Source organism: Oncorhynchus nerka, linkage group LG4 (assembly GCF_034236695.1).
Source record: "Oncorhynchus nerka isolate Pitt River linkage group LG4, Oner_Uvic_2.0, whole genome shotgun sequence".
Classification (NCBI taxonomy): domain Eukaryota; kingdom Metazoa; phylum Chordata; class Actinopteri; order Salmoniformes; family Salmonidae; genus Oncorhynchus; species Oncorhynchus nerka.
In genome coordinates this window covers 5,633,444-5,658,151 of record NC_088399.1, presented here as the reverse complement: position 1 = coordinate 5,658,151, position 24,708 = coordinate 5,633,444, and the positions used below count along the sequence as shown (strand labels likewise).

At 44.6% G+C, this 24,708-nt stretch overlaps 1 protein-coding gene across 1 annotated transcript; it reads left to right on the top strand.

The window, feature by feature from the left end:
• Nucleotides 1-6,493: 6,493 nt before the first annotated feature.
• On the top strand, nt 6,494-9,086 carry LOC115127638 (THAP domain-containing protein 1). The gene is made up of 3 exons (XM_029657249.2): nt 6,494-6,705; nt 7,444-7,639; nt 7,882-9,086. Exons 1-3 carry the CDS (start codon nt 6,635-6,637, stop codon nt 8,314-8,316), a joined length of 702 nt encoding a protein of 233 aa, XP_029513109.1. The 5' UTR covers nt 6,494-6,634; the 3' UTR covers nt 8,317-9,086.
• The last annotated feature ends 15,622 nt before the right edge of the window (nt 9,087-24,708 follow it).

Below are 24,708 nucleotides of genomic sequence, written 5' to 3'. Positions count from 1 at the left end.
ATAACACAACAGGTAGGTTATCACGACAGGTAGGTTTATAACACAACAGTAGGTTTATAACACAACAGGTAGGTTTATAACACCACAGGTAGGTTTATAACACAACAGGTAGGTTTATTCATTTATTTTTTTTATTTTTATTTCACCTTTATTTAACCAGGTAGGCTAGTTGAGAACAAGTTCTCATTTGCAACTGCGACCTGGCCAAGATAAAGCATAGCAGTGTGAACAGACAACACAGAGTTACACATGGAGTAAACAATTAACAAGTCAATAACACAGTAGAAAAAAAGGGGAATCTATATACAATGTGTGCAAAAGGCATGAGGAGGTAGGCGAATAATTACAATATTGCAGATTAACACTGGAGTGATAAATGATCAGATGGTCATGTACAGGTAGAGATATTGGTGTGCAAAAGAGCAGAAAAGTAAATAAATAAAAACTGTGGGGATGAGGTAGGTGAAAATGGGTGGACTATTTACCAATAGATTATGTACAGCTGCAGCGATCGGTTAGCTGCTCAGATAGCAGATGTTTGAAGTTGGTGAGGGAGATAAAAGTCTCCAACTTCAGCGATTTTTGCAATTCGTTCCAGTCACAGGCAGCAGAGTACTGGAACGAAAGGCGGCCGAATGAGGTGTTGGCTTTAGGGATGATCAGTGAGATACACCTGCTGGAGCGCGTGCTACGGATGGGTGTTGCCATCGTGACCAGTGAACTGAGATAAGGCGGAGCTTTACCTAGCATGGCCTTGTAGATGACTTGGAGCCAGTGGGTCTGGCGACGAATATGTAGCGAGGGCCAGCCGACTAGAGCATACAAGTCGCAGTGGTGGGTAGTATAAGGTGCTTTAGTGACAAAACGGATGGCACTGTGATAAACTGCATCCAGTTTGCTGAGTAGAGTGTTGGAAGTAATTTTGTAGATGACATCGCCGAAGTCGAGGATCGGTAGGATAGTCAGTTTTACTAGGGTAAGCTTGGCAGCGTAAGTGAAGGAGGCTTTGTTGCGGAATAGAAAGCCGACTCTTGATTTGATTTTCGATTGGAGATGTTTGATATGGGTCTGGAAGGAGAGTTTGCAGTCTAGCCAGACACCTAGGTACTTATAGGTGTCCACATATTCAAGGTCGGAACCATCCAGTGTGGAGATGCTAGTCGGGCATGCGGGTGCAGGCAGCGATCGGTTGAAAAGCATGCATTTGGTTTTACTAGCGTTTAAGAGCAGTTGGAGGCCACGGAAGGAGTGTTGTCCGGCATTGAAGCTCATTTGGAGGTTAGATAGCACAGTGTCCAATGACGGGCCGAAAGTATATAGAATGGTGTCGTCTGCGTAGAGGTGGATCAGGGAATCGCCCGCAGCAAGAGCAACATCATTGATATATACAGAGAAAAGAGTCGGCCGGAGAATTGAACCCTGTGGCACCCCCATAGAGACTGCCAGAGGACCGGACAGCATGCCCTCCGATTTGACACACTGAACTCTGTCTGCAAAGTAATTGGTGAACCAGGCAAGGCAGTCATCCGAAAAACCGAGGCTACTGAGTCTGCCGATAAGAATATGGAGATTGACAGAGTCGAAAGCCTTGGCAAGGTCGATGAAGACGGCTGCACAGTACTGTCTTTTATCGATGGCGGTTATGATGTCGTTTAGTACCTTGAGTGTGGCTGAGGTGCACCCGTGACCGGCTCGGAAAGCAGATTGCACAGCGGAGAAGGTACGGTGGGATTCGAGATGGTCAGTGACCTGTTTGTTGACTTGGCTTTCGAAGACCTTAGATAGGCAGGGCAGAATGGATATAGGTCTGTAACAGTTTGGTTCCAGGGTGTCTCCCCCTTTGAAGAGGGGGATGACTGCGGCAGCTTTCCAATCCTTGGGGATCTCAGACGATATGAAAGAGAGGTTGAACAGGCTGGTAATAGGGGTTGCGACAATGGCGGCGGATAGTTTCAGAAATAGAGGGTCCAGATTGTCAAGCCCAGCTGATTTATACGGGTCCAGGTTTTGCAGCTCTTTCAGAACATCTGCTATCTGGATTTGGGTAAAGGAAAACCTGGAGAGGCTTGGGCGAGGAGCTGCGGGGGGGCCGGAGCTGTTGGCCGAGGTAGGAGTAGCCAGGCGGAAGGCATGGCCAGCCGTTGAGAAATGCTTGTTGAAGTTTTCGATAATCATGGATTTGTCGGTGGTGACCGTGTTCCCTAGCCTCAGTGCAGTGGGCAGCTGGGAGGAGGTGCTCTTGTTCTCCATGGACTTCACAGTGTCCCAGAACTTTTTGGAGTTGGAGCTACAGGATGCAAACTTCTACCTGAAGAAGCTGGCCTTAGCTTTCCTGACTGACTGCGTGTATTGGTTCCTGACTTCCCTGAACAGTTGCATATCACTGGGGCTGTTCGATGCTATTGCAGTCCGCCACAGGATGTTTTTGTGCTGGTCGAGGGCAGTCAGGACTGGAGTGAACCAAGGGCTGTATCTGTTCTTAGTTCTGCATTTTTTGAACGGAGCATGCTTATCTAAAATGGTGAGGAAGTTACTCGTAAAGAATGACCAGGCATCCTCAACTGACGGGATGAGGTCAATGTCCTTCCAGGATACCCGGGCCAGGTCGATTAGAAAGGCCTGCTCACAGAAGTGTTTTAGGGAGCGTTTGACAGTGATGAGGGGTGGTCGTTTGACTGCGGCACCGTAGCGGATACAGGCAATGAGGCAGTGGTCGCTGAGATCCTGGTTGAAGACAGCGGAGGTGTATTTGGAGGGCCAGTTGGTCAGGATGACGTCTATGAGGGTGCCCTTGCTTACAGAGTTAGGGTTGTACCTGGTGGGTTCCTTGATGATTTGTGTGAGATTGAGGGCATATAGCTTAGATTGTAGGACTGCCGGGGTGTTAAGCATATCCCAGTTTAGGTCACCTAACAGAACAAACTCTGAAGCTAGATGGGGGGCAATCAGTTCACAAATGGTGTCCAGGGCACAGCTGGGAGCTGAGGGGGGTCGGTAGCAGGCGGCAACAGTGAGAGACTTATTTCTGGAGAGAGTAATTTTCAGAATTAGTAGTTCGAACTGTTTGGGTATGGACCTGGAAAGTATGACATTACTTTGCAGGCTATCTCTGCAGTAGACTGCAACTCCTCCCCCTTTGGCAGTTCTATCTTGACAGAAGATGTTATAGTTTGGTATGGAAATCTCTGAATTTTTGGTGGCCTTCCTGAGTCAGGATTCAGACACGGCAAGGACATCAGGGTTAGCAGAGTGTGCTAAAGCAGTGAGTAAAACAAACTTAGGGAAGAGGCTTCTGATGTTGACATGCATGAAACCAAGGCTTTTTTGATCACAGAAGTCAACAAATGAGGGTGCCTGGGGACATGCAGGGCCTGGGTTTACCTCCACATTACCCGCGGAACAGAGAAGGAGTAGTATGAGGGTGCGGCTAAAGCCTATCAAAACTGGTCGCCTAGAGCGTTGGGGACAGAGAATAAGAGGAGCAGGTTTCTGGGCATGGTAGAATATATTCAGGGCATAATGCACAGACAGGGGTATGGTGGGGTGCGTGTATGGCGGAGGTAAGCCCAGGCACTGGGTGATGATGAGAGAGGTTTTATCTCTGGACATGCTGGTTGTAATGGGTGAGGTCATATGTGGGAGGTGGGACAAAGGAGGTATCAGGGGTATGAGGAGTGGGACTAGGGGCTCCATTGTGAACTAAAACAATGATAACTAACCTGAGCAATAGTATACAAGGCATATTGACATTTGAGAGAGACATACAGCGAGGCATACAGTAATCACAGGTGTTGAATTCGGAAAGCTAGCTAAAACAGTGGGTGAGACAACAGCTAATCAGCTAGCATAACAACAGCAGGTAAAATGGCATTGACTAGGCAACGGGGCCGTACAGGAACTAACTGTCTACAGTAACTAACTGTCTACAGTAACTAACTGTCTACAGTAACTAACTGTCTCCAGTAACTAACTGTCTACAGTAACTAACTGTCTACAGTAACTAACTGTCTACAGTAACTAACTGTCTACAGGAACTAACTGTCTCCAGTAACTAACTGTCTACAGTAACTAACTGTCTACAGGAACTAACTGTCTCCAGTAACTAACTGTCTACAGTAACTAACTGTCTCCAGTAACTAACTGTCTACAGTAACTAACTGTCTACAGGAACTAACTGTCTCCAGTAACTAACTGTCTACAGTAACTAACTGTCTACAGGAACTAACTGTCTCCAGTAACTAACTGTCTACAGTAACTAACTGTCTCCAGTAACTAACTGTCTACAGTAACTAACTGTCTACAGGAACTAACTGTCTACAGTAACTAACTGTCTACAGTAACTAACTGTCTACAGTAACTAACTGTCTCCAGTAATGGTAACACGGCACTCCACCAACACACCTCATAGGTCCCAGTCTCTCTGACAGTAACTAACTGTCTACAGTAATGGTAACACGGCACTCCACCAACACACCTCATAGGTCCCAGTCTCTCTGACAGTAACTAACTGTCTACAGTAATGGTAACACGGCACTCCACCAACACACCTCATAGGTCCCAGTCTCTCTGACAGTAACTAACTGTCTCCAGTAATGGTAACACGGCACTCCACCAACACACCTCATAGGTCCCAGTCTCTCTGACAGTAACTAACTGTCTACAGTAATGGTAACACGGCACTCCACCAACACACCTCATAGGTCCCAGTCTCTCTGACAGTAACTAACTGTCTACAGTAATGGTAACACGGCACTCCACCAACACACCTCATAGGTCCCAGTCTCTCTATCTCTGGAAATTCCTGGTCTAATTCCCAAATGGTGCCCTACGGCCTTTGGTCAAAAGTAGTGCACTATGTAGGGAATAGGGTGCCCTACGGCCTTTGGTCAAAAGTAGTGCACTATGTAGGGAATAGGGTGCCCTACGGCCTTTGGTCAAAAGTAGTGCACTATGTAGGGAATAGGGTGCCCTACGGCCTTTGGTCAAAAGTAGTGCACTATGTAGGGAATAGGGTGCCCTACGGCCTTTGGTCAAAAGTAGTGCACTATGTAGGGAATAGGGTTCCATAGGGATCTGGTCTAAAGTAGTCCACTATGTAGGGAATAGGGTTCCATAGGGATCTGGTCTAAAGTAGTGCACTATGTAGGGAATAGGGTTCCATAGGGCTCTGGTCTAAAGTAGTGCACTATGTAGGGAATAGGGTTCCATTGGGATCTGGTCTAAAGTAGTGCACTATGTAGGGAATAGGGTTCCATTGGGATCTGGTCTAAAGTAGTGCACTATGTAGGGAATAGGGTTCCATAGGGATCTGGTCTAAAGTAGTGCACTATGTAGGGAATAGGGTTCCATAGGGATCTGGTCTAAAGTAGTGCACTATGTAGGGAATAGGGTTCCATTGGGATCTGGTCTAAAGTAGTGCACTATGTAGGGAATAGGGTTCCATTGGGATCTGGTCTAAAGTAGTGCACTATGTAGGGAATAGGGTTCCATAGGGCTCTGGTCTAAAGTAGTGCACTATGTAGGGAATAGGGTTCCATTGGGATCTGGTCTAAAGTAGTGCACTATGTAGGGAATAGGGTTCCATGGGGCTCTGGTCTAAAGTAGTGCACTATGTAGGGAATAGGGTACTGTTTGGGACACATTATGGTGATTCCTCTCTGGTGTGGGTGGGTATCACTGTAATGGTGTGTCAATACAGAGACATGGAAATGAATGTGTGAAAACAGCAGAAATAGCTTCTGTAAGCAGTTGAGCTTCTCTGTTCCTTCAGGTCATTTAAAATGGCCTGGATTTGGGCCTTTTAAAGTATTTATAGACAGATTTAAAAACATATTCGATGTTAAAAGTTCAAATCTGATTTCATGTTTAAAGTTCTGTAATTTTGTCTTGAAAATTTCACAGAAATAATAACACAACTGTTTTGACACAGATTTTTTTTTTCAGGAGTAAACTGACACCTGACAGTAATGGTTGTCCATTACTGCCCAGGTGAGGGAGGTACCTGCTCAGGTATTGTATTTTGTGTCATATAGCTCAGAGTAAATGGAGCATGTCCTATAGCATGTGTTCATTTGGTTTGGGGCAACATATAAAATGTTCTCGCCGGGGTCAAAGGGTAAATGGTGGTATCAAAATGACAGCCACAAAGAAATGTACTAATGTATACCTTTTTAGGTCATCATGGACAAGATGCTGAAATGTTTTTGACTACTATATTTCGTTCCCAGGCCCCCATCCCCGCAGGAGGCCTTTTGACATTTGGTAGGCCGTCATTGTAAATAAGAATTTGTTCTTAAACTGACTTGCCTAGTTAATAAAAGGTTAAATTAATTCATTAATACAATTCGATGTGGTCTTTCCAGCAGTGTTTTATCGCCCCCAAGCGGAAACATGCGGAACAACACCGTATTATCTTCACGAATCAGAGAAAGAGAAATTCTCTGCGAATCAGAGTTGAGAAAACATGTCACATGACCAACAGTAGTGAAGTCAAAGACAGATCTTTGAAGCCATTTCGGCCATTGTGGAAAGTGGAAAGGACCTCGCCAAGAAAGGACAAAATAAAGCATTGAAAGACAAGGAAAAGGGACAAGACAACAACTGTCAAATCTGCCAGTAACTCGCGATTGTAGAGATGGTCCAATCGTGCTCAGCTTACGGATGCAAAAACAGATATCATAAAGACAGAAACATTTCATTTCACAAGTAAGTTCAACTCCCGACATCACCACGGTCACTCTGATCATACAGGCTCTAGCTGTCTAGCCTCGTCTTGTTTACTATCTAGTCAGTTGACTAGCTGTTATCACAGTTGTTGACAATCGCAAGATTCCCCATGACCTAGCCCAGTCGCCAACCAGGCTTCACGTAAAAAGGGGAAACGTGACAACGACGTGATTTTGGAGGTATGGCAACTCGAGGCTACCCATGACCTAACTATCTAGCTTCTGTTGACTTAGTTGTAGTTGGGTTAAACGCGTGGGAATAGCTACCCATCATGGCTATGTTTGTGTTGCTTATAAGTAGTAGATTGCAATGTTCTTGTGGCCTCTCACTGGTATCTTGTTAACGTTTGCTGCGTTCCACCGCGCGTCAGACTGGAGCTGCGCTGCGTTCCACCGTGCGTCAGACTGGAGCTGCGCTGCGTTCCACCGTGCGTCAGACTGGCGCTGCGCTGCGTTCCACCGTGCGTCAGACTGGCGCTGCGCTGCGACGAAGCAGACGTTGGCTACTTAGGCTATTTCCAGTCGGCAGATTCAGCGCTGACCGATGTAGCCAGTTGGAGGAGCGATGGTTGGCTAACAGTAGTTGGTGCTAAGCTTAGCTCCTGCAACAGTGACTAGCTACTGGACTACCAACACATTAACAACAGTATTTGTGAACCTTCGAGTTTGTTTTGTGTTTGATACTGTAATGTAACAAGACTGTGTCGCTGTATTGCAGGTTCCCGCTAGCACGGCCAGACGTGTGTGGGAAATGGGTTGAGGCAATGAGGAGAAACAATTTCAAACCAACCAGATACAGTAATATCTGCTCTCAGCATTTCACCAAAGACAGCTTCAAACCAGAGTGCAACAACCGTGTCCTGAAGGAGAATGCTGTACCTTCTCTATTCTGTTTCAGTAAACTACAAGTCAAGGTAAAACGCACACACAAGGAGGCGTCATTTTCCTGTGGAACCTATAGCCTGGTCTCAGATCTGGTTTGTACGGTCTTGCCAATGCCTTTGGTCGTTGTCACACCTAATCGCGTCTGGTGTTACAATTGGCATGACAACAACCTAATGAGTTGATAAGACCGAACACATCTGGCACCAGGCTGGGGTATGTATATCACACATGGAATTATTTTAGATTTGTACTTAATTATTATTTTTCATAGGCAGAGTCCTTGGTGGACCCGTTACCTCCAGAGATGGACTTCTCTCTGACCCTCCCCTCCCTCCCCCTCTCTGACACAGAGGACACCCAGCAGGAGATACAGACAGAGAACCATCACACTGTAGAACCCTTACCCCTGGTAGAGAACCTTCCTCACAGCATGTCCGTCTCCTGCGACCACAACTACACCGTAGAAGACACGGTTCAGCAGAAGAAGAGGATTGAGCAGCTGGAGGAACAGCTGGACAAGCTGAGGAAGAAGTTAAAGACCGTACAGCAGAAGTGTCGGAGGCAGGAGAGACAGTTGAAGAGGTTTAAGGCTATCGGAGAGTTCCAGAGGATGAACAGGGACCCGGCACTAGGGGAGGGATATGTAATTCTACCCCAACAGCTTTATGATGCGCTCAAAGGGATTGAGCCCGTAGAGGGTCCATGAAGCCTCACACACCTAGCCTGGGTGCCAAGTCTGTGGAGTTGGCAAGACCACAAACTGGTCTGGGACCAGGCTTACGGACCCTGGTTCTCTGGGTCTGCCTTCAGTGTATTGGGGGGGGGCGGGGTTGTCCCAGGTTTATTAAAGGGTCAGTGTGAGGACTCTCACATCACCTCTCCCAATAGAGGTGTAGCGGATGGCTAAGCTGTCTACTACCTTTCTGAGACCTATAGAACTACTGCCGTCCTGTATCCAGACATGTCTCGTCTAGGGGTCAGTGGTATCTCGTCTAGGGGTCAGTGGTATCTCATCTAGGGGTCAGTGATGGTGATTTCCTGTGTTGTGTCCGCGTGGAGCGTTGTAATGCAAGCCTGTCGGGTGTGTTTTCCACTTTTGTCACAGACAACCAACGACACAATGTCTTTAGTAGCATATTCTATTTAATTTTCTTCAGGCTGTAAACTTAAAGTTAAAGGAAAAAATCCCTCAAAGTACAATAACTCTATTTGAAGGGTTAATTTTAGTGTGGTGGAGGGAGGAACACTTGTGTGTACTGTATGTCGTTGTTTAGTAATGTTAGTCAATTTATGCCTCTACTCTTGGACAAAAAAAATGGGAGATTTGTAATTGGCCGGGACTTTCTCTTCTACTGTAATATGAAATCATGTGACCCCAACTGGTCAGCTGTCACTTTGAACTATTGTTGTTGCTGGGCAACCACTTTTCATTTCAGCAAAAAATGTTTCAATAAAAAAATCAAATGTTTTCATGAATATTGCTATAGCAACAACAGATTTTTGGACAACTTCTCCCAGGATCCCTTGAGGGTGAAATGTAATATTCATGTAGGATTTCTGTTCTTAATGACCCTTTAGCACAGCATGGACCTGGGAGGCTCGCATGGATGTAGGTATCCACAGTTATCCATCAATGAAACATCTTTTCAACTCAATTCTTCTTATATTCTCCCAAAATGTTGTTTTTGATCATAAATGCACTGTAATTTGAAAACGGCAAATGGAACAATGACCTATGGCAACGTGTGTAGAGTCGCAGGAGATTCACTTTTAAAACGGCACAATGTTATTTCCCAGAGCCCGAGACTTGATTAGTTGGGTCTTGAATTGCAGAAGTCATAGTTAAAATGGCTTGGGATGCTATTTTTAATGCACTGTTAAGAAGTTGGGATCTATTATGAGGGGGTCCCTGATGAATTCAACGTTTAGCAAACCCTGATATAGGGTCCCATGTTAGAATGCACCGAATGGCGTTTTCAAGGTGAAGTTTCTCCTAGGTACAGATCTAGGATCAACTTCCCCCTCATCCATTCCTAACCTTAACTATTAGTGGTGAAAATCCTAAACTGACCCAAGATCTGTCTAGGAGCAACTCTTTCCCCCCCACTCTGGTAAAGACTATCTTTGTGGAGAATCTTATCTCTTGTATTTCTGTTGAAAAGACCAAGTCAAAAGGGCTGTTATTGGTGTTATGACCATATTTAAAGCCATAAGGGAAACTGGACCTTGAATTCAACATAGGCGCCTTATTGTGTGAGACCCAGTTTGGTGTCAATCAGAAACCCAATTCTCATAACATTTTAATGTTATTTCTTTGGTTTTCTAAATGATCTGTGTTTATACTTCCCAATTCAAGTGTCTTATGACTATATATTTGTTTTTATCGTATTTTATTTTTAAATAGCCTGTGAGACTTGATTATTAACAGGAGGCCACATAGTCAAAGTCCCAACGACTTAAGTTATTGATTTGATTTCTCTCTGTGTTTGCACGTACTTTTAAGTCATATTGCCTGTTTGCAATAGATGCGGTAGAGGTCAATCGAACTCGGCCTAGACAATGGAGTTGCATTGGAAATGCGTGGGGGAAAGATCCTGAGTCGTCTCCTTGCCTCCCCCCAGCTTCTGCATGTTATGCTACGAAATCAGCCAAATATATACGAAATCGGATTTAAGTAACCACGTTGTGGGCCAGTTACAGGATAAATAACCACATTGTGGGCCAGTTACAGGAGATAGAATCGTTTGCCTAATCTGATTTAAATAACCACATCGTGGGCCAGTTACAGGAGATGACGTGGGTGGTGTTCACTTGAATGACTCTAACTTTGTCAAATAAGCACCAATCGGGGTCAAACAAGGCTAGCTAGATAGCCAATGAGCTGGGCTTTACGGGAGTGTCCGGAAACTCTGTATCTGTCATAAAATGTAGCTACTAACCTTGTGCGACAGCATGCCTTTTCCTTTTGGACAAAAATTCTATGAATATTCAGATTTATGAAAACTGGTTGTTTTTGCAAATGTTGAACTTATAATATGGCTACTAATACTGGAAATGCTGGTTCGCTCATACTTCAAGTTATCCGTCTGTCAAGTAAACTTTGCACAGACACAGCCATCTTGTGGACACCATCGGAATTACAACCAGAGTGATGGCTAGAACTACAACCAGAGTGATGGCTAGAACTACAACCAGAGTGATGGCTAGAACTACAACCAGAGTGATGGCTAGAACTACAACCAGAGTGATGGCTAGAACTACAACCAGAGTGATGGCTAGAACTACAACCAGAGTGATGGCTAGAACTACAACCAGAGTGATGGCTAGAACTACAACCAGAGTGATGGCTAGAACTACAACCAGAGTGATGGCTAGAACTACAACCAGAGTGATGGCTAGAACTACAACCAGAGTGAAGGCTAGAACTACAACCAGAGTGATGGCTAGAACTACAACCAGAGTGATGGCTAGAACTACAACCAGAGTGATGGCTAACCAGAGTGAAGGCTAGAACTACAACCAGAGTGATGGCTAGAACTACAACCAGAGTGATGGCTAGAACTACAACCAGAGTGAAGGCTAGAACTACAACCAGAGTGAAGGCTGGAACTGGGACCTTTCTGAGACCATTTCAAAGATGGTGGTAGAAAAATAACTGTTGTTCTTTTTATTTTGTATTATCTTTTACCATATCTAATGTGTTATATTCTCCTACAATCAATTCACATTTCCACAAACTTCAAAGTGTTTCCTTTCAAATGGTACCAAGAATATGCATATCCTTGCTTCAGGGCCTGAGCTACAGGCAGTTAGATTTGGGTATGATATTTTAGGCGAAAAAAATGAAAAAAGGGTGCTAATCCTTAATCCATTTTAAAGGCTGATTTACAGTCTGTTTATTGACGTGTCACTAGACAATTGTCGTAGTGACGTCATGAACATTATTGTTGTCGTCTGACATCAAACTTGTGTTTTCCTTATGAAGAAGTATAAACGCAAAACGACAGCCTCTGCATGACGTCACCAGCCCGGTGGTCCAAATGGCCGAGTTTCTCTATTTTAACACCCATAAACACATCCATTGAAAAAGTACTTCAGTAAATGTCAACCTGGCAAACCAGGCAACATTTCTAAACAATAGCTAGATTTCCACCCAATTGGCGACAGATTTTCATGCGAATATTCAAAAATGTGCATAAAGAGGATATGCAAATTTTCCCACCAGTGGTGTTTCCACCAAACTGACTTGTTTGCACACAAAAAAAGCTGTGCGTGATGACGTAGTGCACACAAAATATACTTTTTCACTTAAATGTTCATTTACCGAATAAAAATATATGGTTCAATGTGTTTCCATCGCATTTTCAACTCTGCCGATTGTTTTGTCAAAATAAACTGTTGCGTTAAATAGTAAATGTGCCTATTCTGGTTTTGGCGTGGGCGCTCTAGCCAACCGCTCACAGACACAGTGCGGGTAGGCTAGTCTACATGAGAATATGGATCAAAAACGAGAATATGTTTACTTGTTAAAACGGCAGTCAAGCATCGATCATCGTGTCACCAGAATAAAACAGACCATTGATTTTTATTGGAAAGGTGCAATCAAGATCACCGTGCACTTTCACCATCCCTGTGAAGGTCTTTCTAATAGATTGAATATGTAGCCTAACAAACTACATGGTTACCGAGTCGTAGCGGGAAAACCACACTTCATCACCGTGACTCCAAATTTACTTCGATATGACGGTTATTCCAACGCCATTTCTCGTATCATTCATTTTACCGACACATTAAAGATCCCACCATGTCGAACGAACAAATGACCTGTCGGTATTTATAAAATTGTACCGAAACTTTCTTGTTTCTAACACAGCTGTCTTGATTCGTTGTTTTTATTTTATTTTTGACTTCACTCACATTAAAACTGGATGGAAAATGGTTCGTGTTTTGGTTCGTTGCTAGATAGCTGACGGGTTCGTTGCTAGATAGCTGACGGGTTCGTTGCTAGATAGCTGACGAGTCAGTTGATACAGGACCACCCGCCCTCACCTACCGTAAACCAATCAATATACGGAGCCCTCCGCTTTTACAACATTGAGAAGCGCATGTGGAGCTCAAATTGTCCTCGGCGTGCTTCCGGAGGCTCCGCATACATGGGTTCCTATCGGACTGCCACAGCAACCAGATCAACCCGAGACAAGAGTTCAACAATTCTCATACACTTTGGTTTAAAACATTTTTCTGTAAACTCGCCATTACCTTGTAAATAAAGATGTTTATTTCCCTGTAATAATGAATAAAACGTAGCCAGCGTAGCCTAGTGGTTAGAGCGCTGGACTAGTAACCGGAAGGTTGCGAGTTCAAACCCCCGAACTGACAAGGTACAAATCTGTCGTTCTGCCCCTGAACAGGCAGTTAACCCACTGTTCGCAGGCCGTCATTGAAAATAAGAATATGTTCTTAACTGACTTGCCTGGTAAATAAAATAATTAAATAACGTCTTAACTTTAGCTACGTTTTATTCATTATTACAGGGAAATAAACATCTTTATTTACAAGGTAATGGCGAGTTTACAGAAAAATGTTTTAAACCAAAGTGTATGAGAATTGTTGAACTCTTGTCTCGGGTTGATCTGGTTGCTGTGGCAGTCCGATAGGAACCCATGTATGCGGAGCCTCCGGAAGCACGCCGAGGACAATTTGAGCTCCACATGCGCTTCTCAATGTTTTAAAAGCGGAGGGCTCCGTATATTGATTGGTTTACGGTAGGTGAGGGCGGGTGGTCCTGTATAAACACAAACTCACTTCCTTCACAACAGCTCTGAGCTTCTCGGGGAAGGACAGGAAGTATGAATGCCCTGACAGGAAGTGTGAATGCCCTGACTTCTGCAGAGGCCATATCATCGTAAATGCTGCACGGCCAAGGCAGACGGCAGATGGACCATGAAGCGTCTTTAAACCCCTACACATGACAATGGACGTTTCAATAGTCGCAGAGATTTAAACCAAATATGATTATTTTTCATAAATAACCCAAGTTAGACCACGGTCTGTTATTTCGAATGGGAGGAAATACTGGACAGAACCAGCCAGGAGGTGGGCATAGCAACCACGAGTTAGCGAGAGCGTATTGGTGCATTCTAGCATGTATTTGCATATTTCCGTTAGGGAACGCCTACTCTGTGAAGTGCGTGTGAAATATTTATTTTATTTTATTGAACTGTTACAATTTTATAAATCCCTCAAACTTGTGAAATGTAAAAAAATGGAAAAATTATTTTAAGTCATGTCTCAAAATGTCTGTTAATGTCTTATTGCCTTGTCACATATTAATGATGTCCTGAATTATTATTATTTATTTTTTTTGAGAGGGGGGGTCACCTGGTGTTCTATTATTACATGTGTTTCATTGTATTCACAGGAATGTCCCTGTATTGATGTGTAATATTGTTATTATTGTTGCAATAAAATAAAAAACCCAAATACAAAAAATATATATCATCTTCTCCAATACAACAGGTGTGCAGAGGGTCCCTGGTTCGAGTCCAGGTAGGGGTGAGGAGAGGGACGGAAGCTATACTGTTACACACACGACCTCAATCAGCCGACTAACCGGTGTCTGTATATAACCTCGCTACTGTTATTTTTTAAAATGTTTTTATCTCTTTACTTACCTATTGTTCACCTAACACATTTTTGCACTGTTGGTTAGAGCCTGTAAGTAAGCATTTCACTTTAAGGTCTGTTATTCACCTAACACTACTCGCTACTCGAACCAGGGACTCTCTGCACACCTGTTGTATTCGGCGCACGTTGGTGGTCTGTTGATATCCTCTAGTGGTGTGGGAGCTGTGCTTTCAGTCACCAGTATCTATGCTGCAATAGTCTATGTGCCAGGTGGCTAGGGTCAGTCTGTTATATCTGGTGTAATTCTCCTGTCTTATCTGATGTCCTGTGTGAATTTAAGTATGCTCCCTCTAATTCTCAGATCGCTCTCTCTCTCTCCCCTCCCGGAGGACCTGAGCACTAGGTTCATGCGCTGTCGCAGTCCCCAGTCCACCTGGTCGTGCTGCTGCTCCAGTTTTAACTGTTTACCAGCGGCTATGGAACCCTGACCTGTTCACCGGACATGCTAGCTTGTCCCAGACCTGCTATTTTTGACTCTCTCCCCCCCCCCCCCCCTCTCTCTCTCTCTTGCTTTGTCTCTCCCTCTACTGCACCTGTTGTCTCGACCTCTGAATGCTCGGCTATGAAAAGCTAACTGACATTTACTCCTGAGGTGCTGATCTGTTGCACCCTCTACAACCACTGATTATTATTTGACCCTGCTGGTCATCTATGAAGGTTTGAACAACTTGAAGACCCTTATTAAAAAAAAGTTATTATTCAGAGTGCAGTATAACTGCAGTTAGAGTGCAGTATAACTGCAGTTAGAGTGCAGTATAACTGCATTATGCTACAAATACTGTGTCAAATATAACCGTTTTGTTTTACGGCAGTAATTTGGAAGTGTTACTGCAGTAATTTGGAAGTATAACTGCAGTAATTTGGAAGTGTAACTGCAGTAATTTTGAAGTGTAACTGCAGTAATTTGGAAGTGTAACTGCAGTAATTTTGAAGTGTAACTGCAGTAATTTGGAAGTGTTACTGCAGTAATTTGGAAGTATAACTGCAGTAATTTGGAAGTGTAACTGCAGTAATTTTGAAGTATAACTGCAGTAATTTTGAAGTATAACTGCGGTAATTTTGAAGTATAACTGCAGTAATTTTGAAGTATAACTGCAGTAATTTTGAAGTATAACTGCAGTAACTTTGAAGTATAACTACAGTAATTTTGAAGTATAACTGCAGTTAGCGTGCAGGAATTACTGCAATTACTGCATCCAAAATACCACAGTCAGTTTCAAAACTGCTGTCTTTTTTGTAAGGGCAACGATCAGGCTTTAATCGCCTTGTACTCCTATAATCTCCACCCGGCACAGCCAGAAGAGGACTGGCCACCCCTCAGAGCCTGGTTCCTCTCTAGGTTTATAATCTCCACCCCTCAGAGCCTGGTTCCTCTCTACCTGGTACAGCCAGAAGAGGACTGACCACCCTCAGAGCCTGGTTCCTCTCTAGGTTTATAATCTCCACCCGGCACAGCCAGAAGAGGACTGGCCACCCCTCAGAGCCTGGTTCCTCTCTAGGTTTATAATCTCCACCAGGCACAGCCAGAAGAGGACTGGCCACCCCTCAGAGCCTGGTTCCTCTCTAGGTTTATAATCTCTACCCCTCAGAGCCTGGTTCCTCTCTACCTGGTACAGCCAGAAGAGGACTGACCACCCCTCAGAGCCTGGTTCCTCTCTAGGTTTATAATCTCCACCCCTCAGAGCCTGGTTCCTCTCTACCTGGTACAGCCAGAAGAGGACTGACCACCCCTCAGAGCCTGGTTCCTCTCTAGGTTTATAATCTCCACCCCTCAGAGCCTGGTTCCTCTCTACCTGGTACGGCCAGAAGAGGACTGGCCACCCCTCAGAGCCTGGTTCCTCTCTAGCCAGTTTATAATCTCTCTAGGTTTATAATCTCCACCCAGCACAGCCAGAAGAGGACTGGCCACCCCTCAGAGCCTGGTTCCTCTCTACCTCAGGCCTGGTTCCTCTCTACAGCCAGAAGAGGACTGGCCACCCCTCATAGCCTGGTTCCTCTCTAGGTTTATAATCTCCACCCGGCACAGCCAGAAGAGGACTGGCCACCCCTCAGAGCCTGTTTCCTCTCTAGGTTCCTGCCTTTCTAGGGAATTTTTCCAACCCTGTTCCTGGAGCGCCACCCTCCTGTAGGGTTTTGCATCAACCCTGTAGTAGGATGTCCCTTGGGGGTATCCGTACCTATGTAGGACATGCGAGGGTTAGGTTAATAAACAGGCTGGAGCTAGAACCTTGTTGTCGCGCATCCTTATTTTAGATCATACTACAAACCCCAGTTGTGACTAACCTGATTCAGTTTATCAGCCAACTAATTATTAGCATCAGGTGTTCTAGATTAGGGTTGGAGTGAAAACCTACAGGACGGTCGGTAGCTCTCTGGGAACGGTGTTGGAGAGTCCTCGTCTACAGACATGTCGATAGACCAATTATAATGCTATGTTCAAAATAACTCGGAACTGGGAATTCTCAGAACGTTCAAGAAAACTAGGAAATCGGAAAATAACGAGCTCCGACAGGGGAAAAATGTTGTTTTGAATGTTCAACTCTATTCTATTTCTAGAGCTCTGGCTTTCCGACCTAAAGATCACTGAACGCATGATTCAACCTCGTTTTCCCCCCCCCGATTTCCCAGGTGTCTTGAAAGCAGCATAAACTGGCCTTTAGAGATCTCGACTATGATTATGACGTGTCTCCTCTAACGCCCCCGTCTCTCTTTCCCAACACAGTTAAGCCAAAACCACGCCACGCTTTGAGCGCTCTCCAAGTCCGGAAGTGAATATCATGTAGCGCGAAATTTCAGTCACTGATTAATAACAGTTGCCCTTGAAATTTCAAGATTGAAAAATATAATAACATAATATCGTAGACAGAGCTAGCCATTAATGTCCCTTTAACGCTCAAAGACAGATTCAATGGCTGCAGCATAGCGTATATGACCGAATGATTAGCTAAGAAATATTTAAGAAATTATGAATAATAAGCATATGCTTTTACCTGATAATATACTACTAATGATAATATAACAACTTCAAATACCGAGCTAGTAACGTTATTAAGTAGCCTAGGTTCACTTAAGCTGACCTTTAATGGAGGGAGTCCTCACATTTTAACAACTCATTGAAACTCTGAAAATAAATACATGGGCAAATGATACCAAACATGATAATAATAGGCCTTCATTACGTCAGGCAGCTAATTGTTAAATGACACTTTCCATCCTTATCTTGGAAGGTCACTGTCTCTGCGCTGATCGCCTGTGAGTGAGACATCACTAGCTAGCCAATGGGAGCGTAGTAGAACGCTCCTCTGAATAAAGGGGCGTGGTTTTGGTGTAACAGCGTTGGGGGAAAGAAACGCCCAGGAAGCTCAGATTAAAACTCCCATTAGCCAGCTCTGCAAGCGTTACAATGTCAAAACAAGTTTGTTACTCACAAAATATATAGTTTCGCTGAGCAACTATCTTCATTTCCTCCCATTACAGCCGGCATGTACTTCCAAAAATGTCTAAATAAAAATGTAGAAGCAACCGGGGTAAAAAAGAGCCTATTCTGCACCTCCAATCGCTCATTACTGCTTCGCACAGATCGGATGTCGGCACTGGAGGTGCCCAATGTCAAGTAATCACAGAATATAACGCATGCTGATATTGTGCAGATAATTATTTTTATTACATCACCAGATTACTTTGTAAAATAGTGTTTCTCTAGTTTCAGCACGAGATGGCACTGTTGTTAAAACACAAGTACAGTAGGACATGTAAATTAGTTTGTAACAAGACCCTTTTTCATCCCGTGGTTGTTAAACTGTAATAAATTCACTTTATTTTTTTTCTAACAGCCGATATTGCAATTCAATTTATAAATGTAAACGAGTAAACTGTTTGGCTTTCCTCACTTATTGTAAACGCAACCTGGGTTTGTATCCAGTGGCCCTCACGCGCTCCTCCTCATAGCGTTGCTATTGGTTCGTGTTATTCCACACGGGTTTTCCTCCCTGGCTGTGGAAGCACGAGCGGGATACATTTGTGTGCGGGAACTGTAGTCGAACCACGGCCGGAGAGCATATGGTTGGATTTAGCAAATGTTCAGGTAAGGACGATACGCGCAAAAATATATAAAGCATGTTTTATGTTTTTAAATAGCACTTTAAAGGGTATTGAATGAATGCAGTTGTACTCTGGTCATCCAAGTATAACGTTACTTTGTTGCGTTGCTTGTTTCAACCAAAGTTTCTGCCCTTTGATGTTACAACGTTTCAACGTTCAATAGCTGTTCACGATTTGAGTAGGATGAATGTGTTACATTTCATTATGCATTCTCCTCGATTTATTCATACATTTGCGAGTTTGCATTAATGTAATTTTCGCATTTCAGTAGCCTAAATATTTTTCCCTTCTCATTTTCGGGAGTATCCAATCTCGAGAAAGAACAGTGCCTAAATCTGATAATAATATTACCCTATGGATTTGAACAACTGTACTTTTCCAGTAGCCTCTTATTCAAGCCTGTGTTGACTCTGTTCTGTTGAAATTAATACACAGTGCCTTTTTGTCTTTCTTCAAATGAATGTTCAACCTACTCTGAAATAAAGTCAAATGTTTCAGTGCGTACAGGTTTAATTGCGTCGATGTACAATAATGGTAGTAGCCTACTGGTCACAAAGGACCACTAATTCAGACTATTGAGCACATGGAGTATAATGACAATGGATGAAAACAATACATGACTGCCTCCTGACTACGGATAGAAAGAGGGATTGAATGATTCACACAGCCTGCCTTCCTACATGCACAGTATAAACCAGGCTACATGCTCAGTGCACTCATTGACCAATTTATACAGTATACCAATTTAGTTTGAATTTAGAATTAGAATTGTTTCCCTGTTTTGTTCGCTCGTGCCTAAGAAGTAGCTTGTGGGTTAGTTAGGGATGGAGTGGATATCCATGTAGAGTTTACTACTCTTACGGCTGGACATATCAGTGTACTGTTGTACCTTTCTCTCTACTGTGTGCCCCGTGTATAAAGCTGCTGACTAACTCATGTTGCTCTCAGCCTGCTGTCATTGTTGCTTTACCGTTTCAAAGTCCTGTTATGTAATAACTCCTCTGTACCGTGACTCTCATTATAACACTTTCTCTTTCAATCTGAAACGAAAAAAACTGAAACTGTCCATGTGGAATATTCCTCCGCGATCAGCTGTTTTTCAGCGGGCTACTCCTGTCCTAGCGTGCTCTTAACGTGCCCCTAACGTGCTCGCGTTTGTGCTCCTAACGTGCTCACGTTTGTGCTCCTAACGTGCTCCTGACGGCTGCGTGCAGCATATGAGTGAAAGGACTCGTCGTTCTCCTCCACTAACTGATGCCCTATGGGGCAGGAAGAACGGGCATCAGTGTCTGGCAGATCACTCACATTCGTCAGGCTATTCTCTCTTTCTCTGCCGTTTCCTGCCTTTCACGTGTTGCATTGGCACACTGGATACACATGTTCTTTCGTTTTAGCACATATTCAACGTTACAGGACTGGAAAATTCCCTTCTGTTTGCATTTCCAGGTCAGACATGGAAAACACCTAGACTCTCCTCCCCTGAAAAAACACCACTATCTGAAAGTACCTGCAGTTCAGAGAGTAACTTACTGATAATGTGCAAAAGGTGTATAAATGCCAAAGTGAGACAAAACCTGGTCACTACAGTGACTAGACCTACCTTGTATTCCACTTCAACAGTGATTTGTTTGAATAAGTTGTGTGTTGAAGGTCTCAGGGGAAAGGAATGTGTGAGAACGGATTGGTTTCAGAAGTGCCAAGCACAGAGGGGCGTAGCCTAGTGGTTAGAGTGTTGGGACAGTAACCCGAAAGGTTGCAAGATCAAACCCCCGAGCTGACAAGGTAAAAATCTGTTGTTCTGCCCCTGAACAAGGCAGTTAACCCACTGTTCCCAGGCTGTCATTCTGCCCCTGAACAAGGCAGTTAACCCACTGTTCCCAGGCTGTCGTTCTGCCTCTGAACAAGGCAGTTAACCCACTGTTCCCAGGCTGTCGTTCTGCCTCTGAACAAGGCAGTTAAACCCACTGTTCCCAGGCTGTCGTTCTGCCCCTGAACAAGGCAGTTAACCCACTGTTCCTAGGCCGTCATCGAAAATAAGAATTTGTTCTTAACTGACTTGCCTAGTTAAATAAAGGTTCAATAAAAGAGACAGTTACATGGTTATAGAGATGGACTCAACGTGGACTCTATACTGTGGTGTGTATATATATGACTGATTCAAGCTTATATCAGACACTCTTTGTTAGAGTTATTTAAAATATATGAATAATGGGTGCTATAACACCTCTATGAGTCATAATGGGTGCTATAACACACCTATGAGTCATAATGGGTGCTATAACCTTGCTAAAAGTCCAAATGGGTGCTATAACACCTATATGAGTCATAATGGGTGCTATAACATTGCTATGATACATAATGGGTGCTATAACACATATATGAGTCATAATGGGTGCTATAACATTGCTATGAGTCATAATGGGTGCTATAACACCTCTATGAGTCATAATGGGTGCTATAACACCTCTATGAGTCATAATGGGTGCTATAACACCTCTATGAGTCATAATGGGTGCTATAACACCTCTATGAGACATAATGGGTGCTATAACACCTCTATGAGTCATAATGGGTGCTATAACACCTCTATGAGTCATAATGGGTGCTATAACACCTCTATGAGACATAATGGGTGCTATAACATTGCTATGAGTCATAATGGGTGCTATAACACCTCTACGAGTCATACTGGGTGCTATGAGTCATAATGGGTGCTATAACACCTCTATGAGTCATAGTGGGTGCTATAACACCTCTACGAGTCATACTGGGTGCTATGAGTCATAATGGGTGCTATAACACCTCTATGAGTCATAGTGGGTGCTATAACACCTCTACGAGTCATACTGGTTGCTATGAGTCATAATGGGTGCTATAACACCTCTATGAGTCATAGTGGGTGCTATGAGTCATAATGGGTGCTATAACACCTCTATGAGACATAATGGGTGCTATAACACCTCTATGAGACATAATGGGTGCTATAACACCTCTATGGGTCATAATGGGTGCTATAACACCTCTATGAGTCATAATGGGTGCTATAACATTGCTAAAAGTCCAAATGGGTGCTATAACACCTATATGAGTCATAATGGGTGCTATAACACCTCTACGAGTCATAATGGGTGCTATAACACCTCTATGAGTCACAATGGGTGCTATAACACCTCTATGAGACATAATGGGTGCTATGAGTCATAATGGGTGCTATAACACCTCTATGAGTCATAGTGGGTGCTATAACACCTCTACGAGTCATACTGGGTCCTATGAGTCATAATGGGTGCTATAACACCTCTATGAGTCATAATGGGTGCTATAACATTGCTATGAGTCATAATGGGTGCTATAACACCTCTATGAGTCAATAATGACAAGGACACAGTAGAGCAGTTAACCTACTTTGCAACACACTTTGACCTTGTATTAGCTAGCTAGCTACATGCTCTAGAAGTCCTCCCCTGGGTACCGTGGCAGAGCTTGATGCATGGTACCTGTCGGTTGTTTTGAGGAAGCACGTGGCTCGATGAGTTTTGACTCACACTTTTAGCGCTGCTCTCCGCTCTGCTCATATAAAAGACATGTATGACAGGGACAGAGTAGGTTTTTAATGCTTTACTGTGACAGGAAGATTTAATGGTCCTACATCCAGCTTTTAGGAGTGACATCTGGATATGTAGACAAAAGCCCTAAGCACTGTAAAGCATTAAAGACACACTGTCATCTGACACAGCTGGACAACATTCTGGTCCATGGCATATACTGTAGTATAGGGGGGAACTGTGGCTAACCTTGGGCACCACAGCAACCATCACTCAACCCATCTCCACAACAGCACAGAGAGGGACAACATAGTCATTTTTGTGCACCGATAAAAGTGTAGCTCTTCAGCTTTACTTTCCTTTTGAAAAACGTTGTTGGATATATGTTGTTGACGTGGTGCCTGATGTTGAGTGAGGGTGGGGTAGATGTTGTTGACGTGCCTGATGTTGAGTGAGGGTGGGGTAGATGTTGTTGACGTGCCTGATGTTGAGTGAGGGTGGGGTAGATGTTGTTGACGTGGTGCCTGATGTTGAGTGAGGGTGGGGTAGATGTTGTTGACGTGCCTGATGTTGAGTGAGGGTGGGGTAGATGTTGTTGACGTGCCTGATGTTGAGTGAGGGTGGGGTAGATGTTGACGTGCCTGATGTTGAGTGAGGGTGGGGTAGATGTTGTTGACGTGCCTGATGTTGAGTGAGGGTGGGGTAGATGTTGATGTGTCTGATGTTGAGTGAGGGTGGGGTAGATGTTGTTGACGTGCCTGATGTTGAGTGAGGGTGGGGTAGATGTTGTCGTGCCTGATGTTGAGTGAGGGTGGGGTAGATGTTGTTGACGTGCCTGATGTTGAGTGAGGGTGGGGTAGATGTTGTTGACGTGCCTGATGTTGAGTGAGGGTGGGGTTGTTGTTGACGTGCCTGATGTTGAGTGAGGGTGGGGTAGATGTTGATGTGCCTGATGTTGAGTGGGGTAGATGTTGTTGACGTGGGGTAGATGTTGTCGTGCCTGATGTTGAGTGAGGGTGGGGTAGATGTTGTTGACGTGCCTGATGTTGAGTGAGGGTGGGGTAGATGTTGATGTGCCTGATGTTGAGTGAGGGTGGGGTAGATGTTGATGTGCCTGATGTTGAGTGAGGGTGGGGTAGATGTTGATGTGCCTGATGTTGAGTGAGGGTGGGGTAGATGTTGTTGATGTGCCTGATGTTGAGTGAGGGTGGGGTAGATGTTGACATGCCTGATGTTGAGTGAGGGTGGGGTAGATGTTGTTGACGTGTCTGATGTTGAGTGAGGGTGGGGTAGATGTTGATGTGCCTGATGTTGAGTGAGGGTGGGGTAGATGTTGTTGATGTGCCTGATGTTGAGTGAGGGTGGGGTAGATGTTGATGTGTCTGATGTTGAGTGAGGGTGGGGTAGATGTTGTTGACGTGCCTGATGTTGAGTGAGGGTGGGGTAGATGTTGTGTGCCTGATGTTGAGTGAGGGTGGGGTAGATGTTGTTGACGTGCCTGATGTTGAGTGAGGGTGGGGTAGATGTTGATGTGCCTGATGTTGAGTGAGGGTGGGGTAGATGTTGTCGTGCCTGATGTTGAGTGAGGGTGGGGTAGATGTTGTTGACGTGCCTGATGTTGAGTGAGGGTGGGGTAGATGTTGATGTGCCTGATGTTGAGTGAGGGTGGGGTAGATGTTGATGTGCCTGATGTTGAGTGAGGGTGGGGTAGATGTTGATGTGCCTGATGTTGAGTGAGGGTGGGGTAGATGTTGTTGATGTGCCTGATGTTGAGTGAGGGTGGGGTAGATGTTGATGTGCCTGATGTTGAGTGAGGGTGGGGTAGATGTTGTTGATGTGCCTGATGTTGAGTGAGGGTGGGGTAGATGTTGATGTGCCTGATGTTGAGTGAGGGTGGGGTAGATGTTGTTGATGTGCCTGATGTTGAGTGAGGGTGGGGTAGATGTTGACGTGCTGATGTTGAGTGAGGGTGGGGTAGATGTTGTTGACGTGCCTGATGTTGAGTGAGGGTGGGGTAGATGTTGATGTGCCTGATGTTGAGTGAGGGTGGGGTAGATGTTGTTGACGTGCCTGATGTTGAGTGAGGGTGGGGTAGATGTTGTTGACGTGCCTGATGTTGAGTGAGGGTGGGGTAGATGTTGTTGTTGCCTGATGTTGAGTGAGGGTGAGATGTTGAGTGATGTTGGTGAGGGTGGGGTAGATGTTGTTGACGTGCCTGATGTTGAGTGAGGGTGGGGTAGATGTTGATGTGCCTGATGTTGAGTGAGGGTGGGGTAGATGTTGTTGATGTGCCTGATGTTGAGTGAGGGTGGGGTAGATGTTGTTGACGTGCCTGATGTTGAGTGAGGGTGGGGTAGATGTTGTTGACGTGCCTGATGTTGAGTGAGGGTGGGGTAGATGTTGTTGATGTGCCTGATGTTGAGTGAGGGTGGGGTAGATGTTGTTGACGTGCCTGATGTTGAGTGAGGGTGGGGTAGATGTTGTTGACGTGCCTGATGTTGAGTGAGGGTGGGGTAGATGTTGTTGATGTGTCTGATGTTGAGTGAGGGTGGGGTAGATGTTGTTGACGTGCCTGATGTTGAGTGAGGGTGGGGTAGATGTTGATGTGCCTGATGTTGAGTGAGGGTGGGGTTGATGTTGACGTGCCTGATGTTGAGTGAGGGTGGGGTAGATGTTGTTGACGTGCCTGATGTTGAGTGAGGGTGGGGTAGATGTTGTTGACGTGCCTGATGTTGAGTGAGGGTGGGGTAGATGTTGTTGATGTG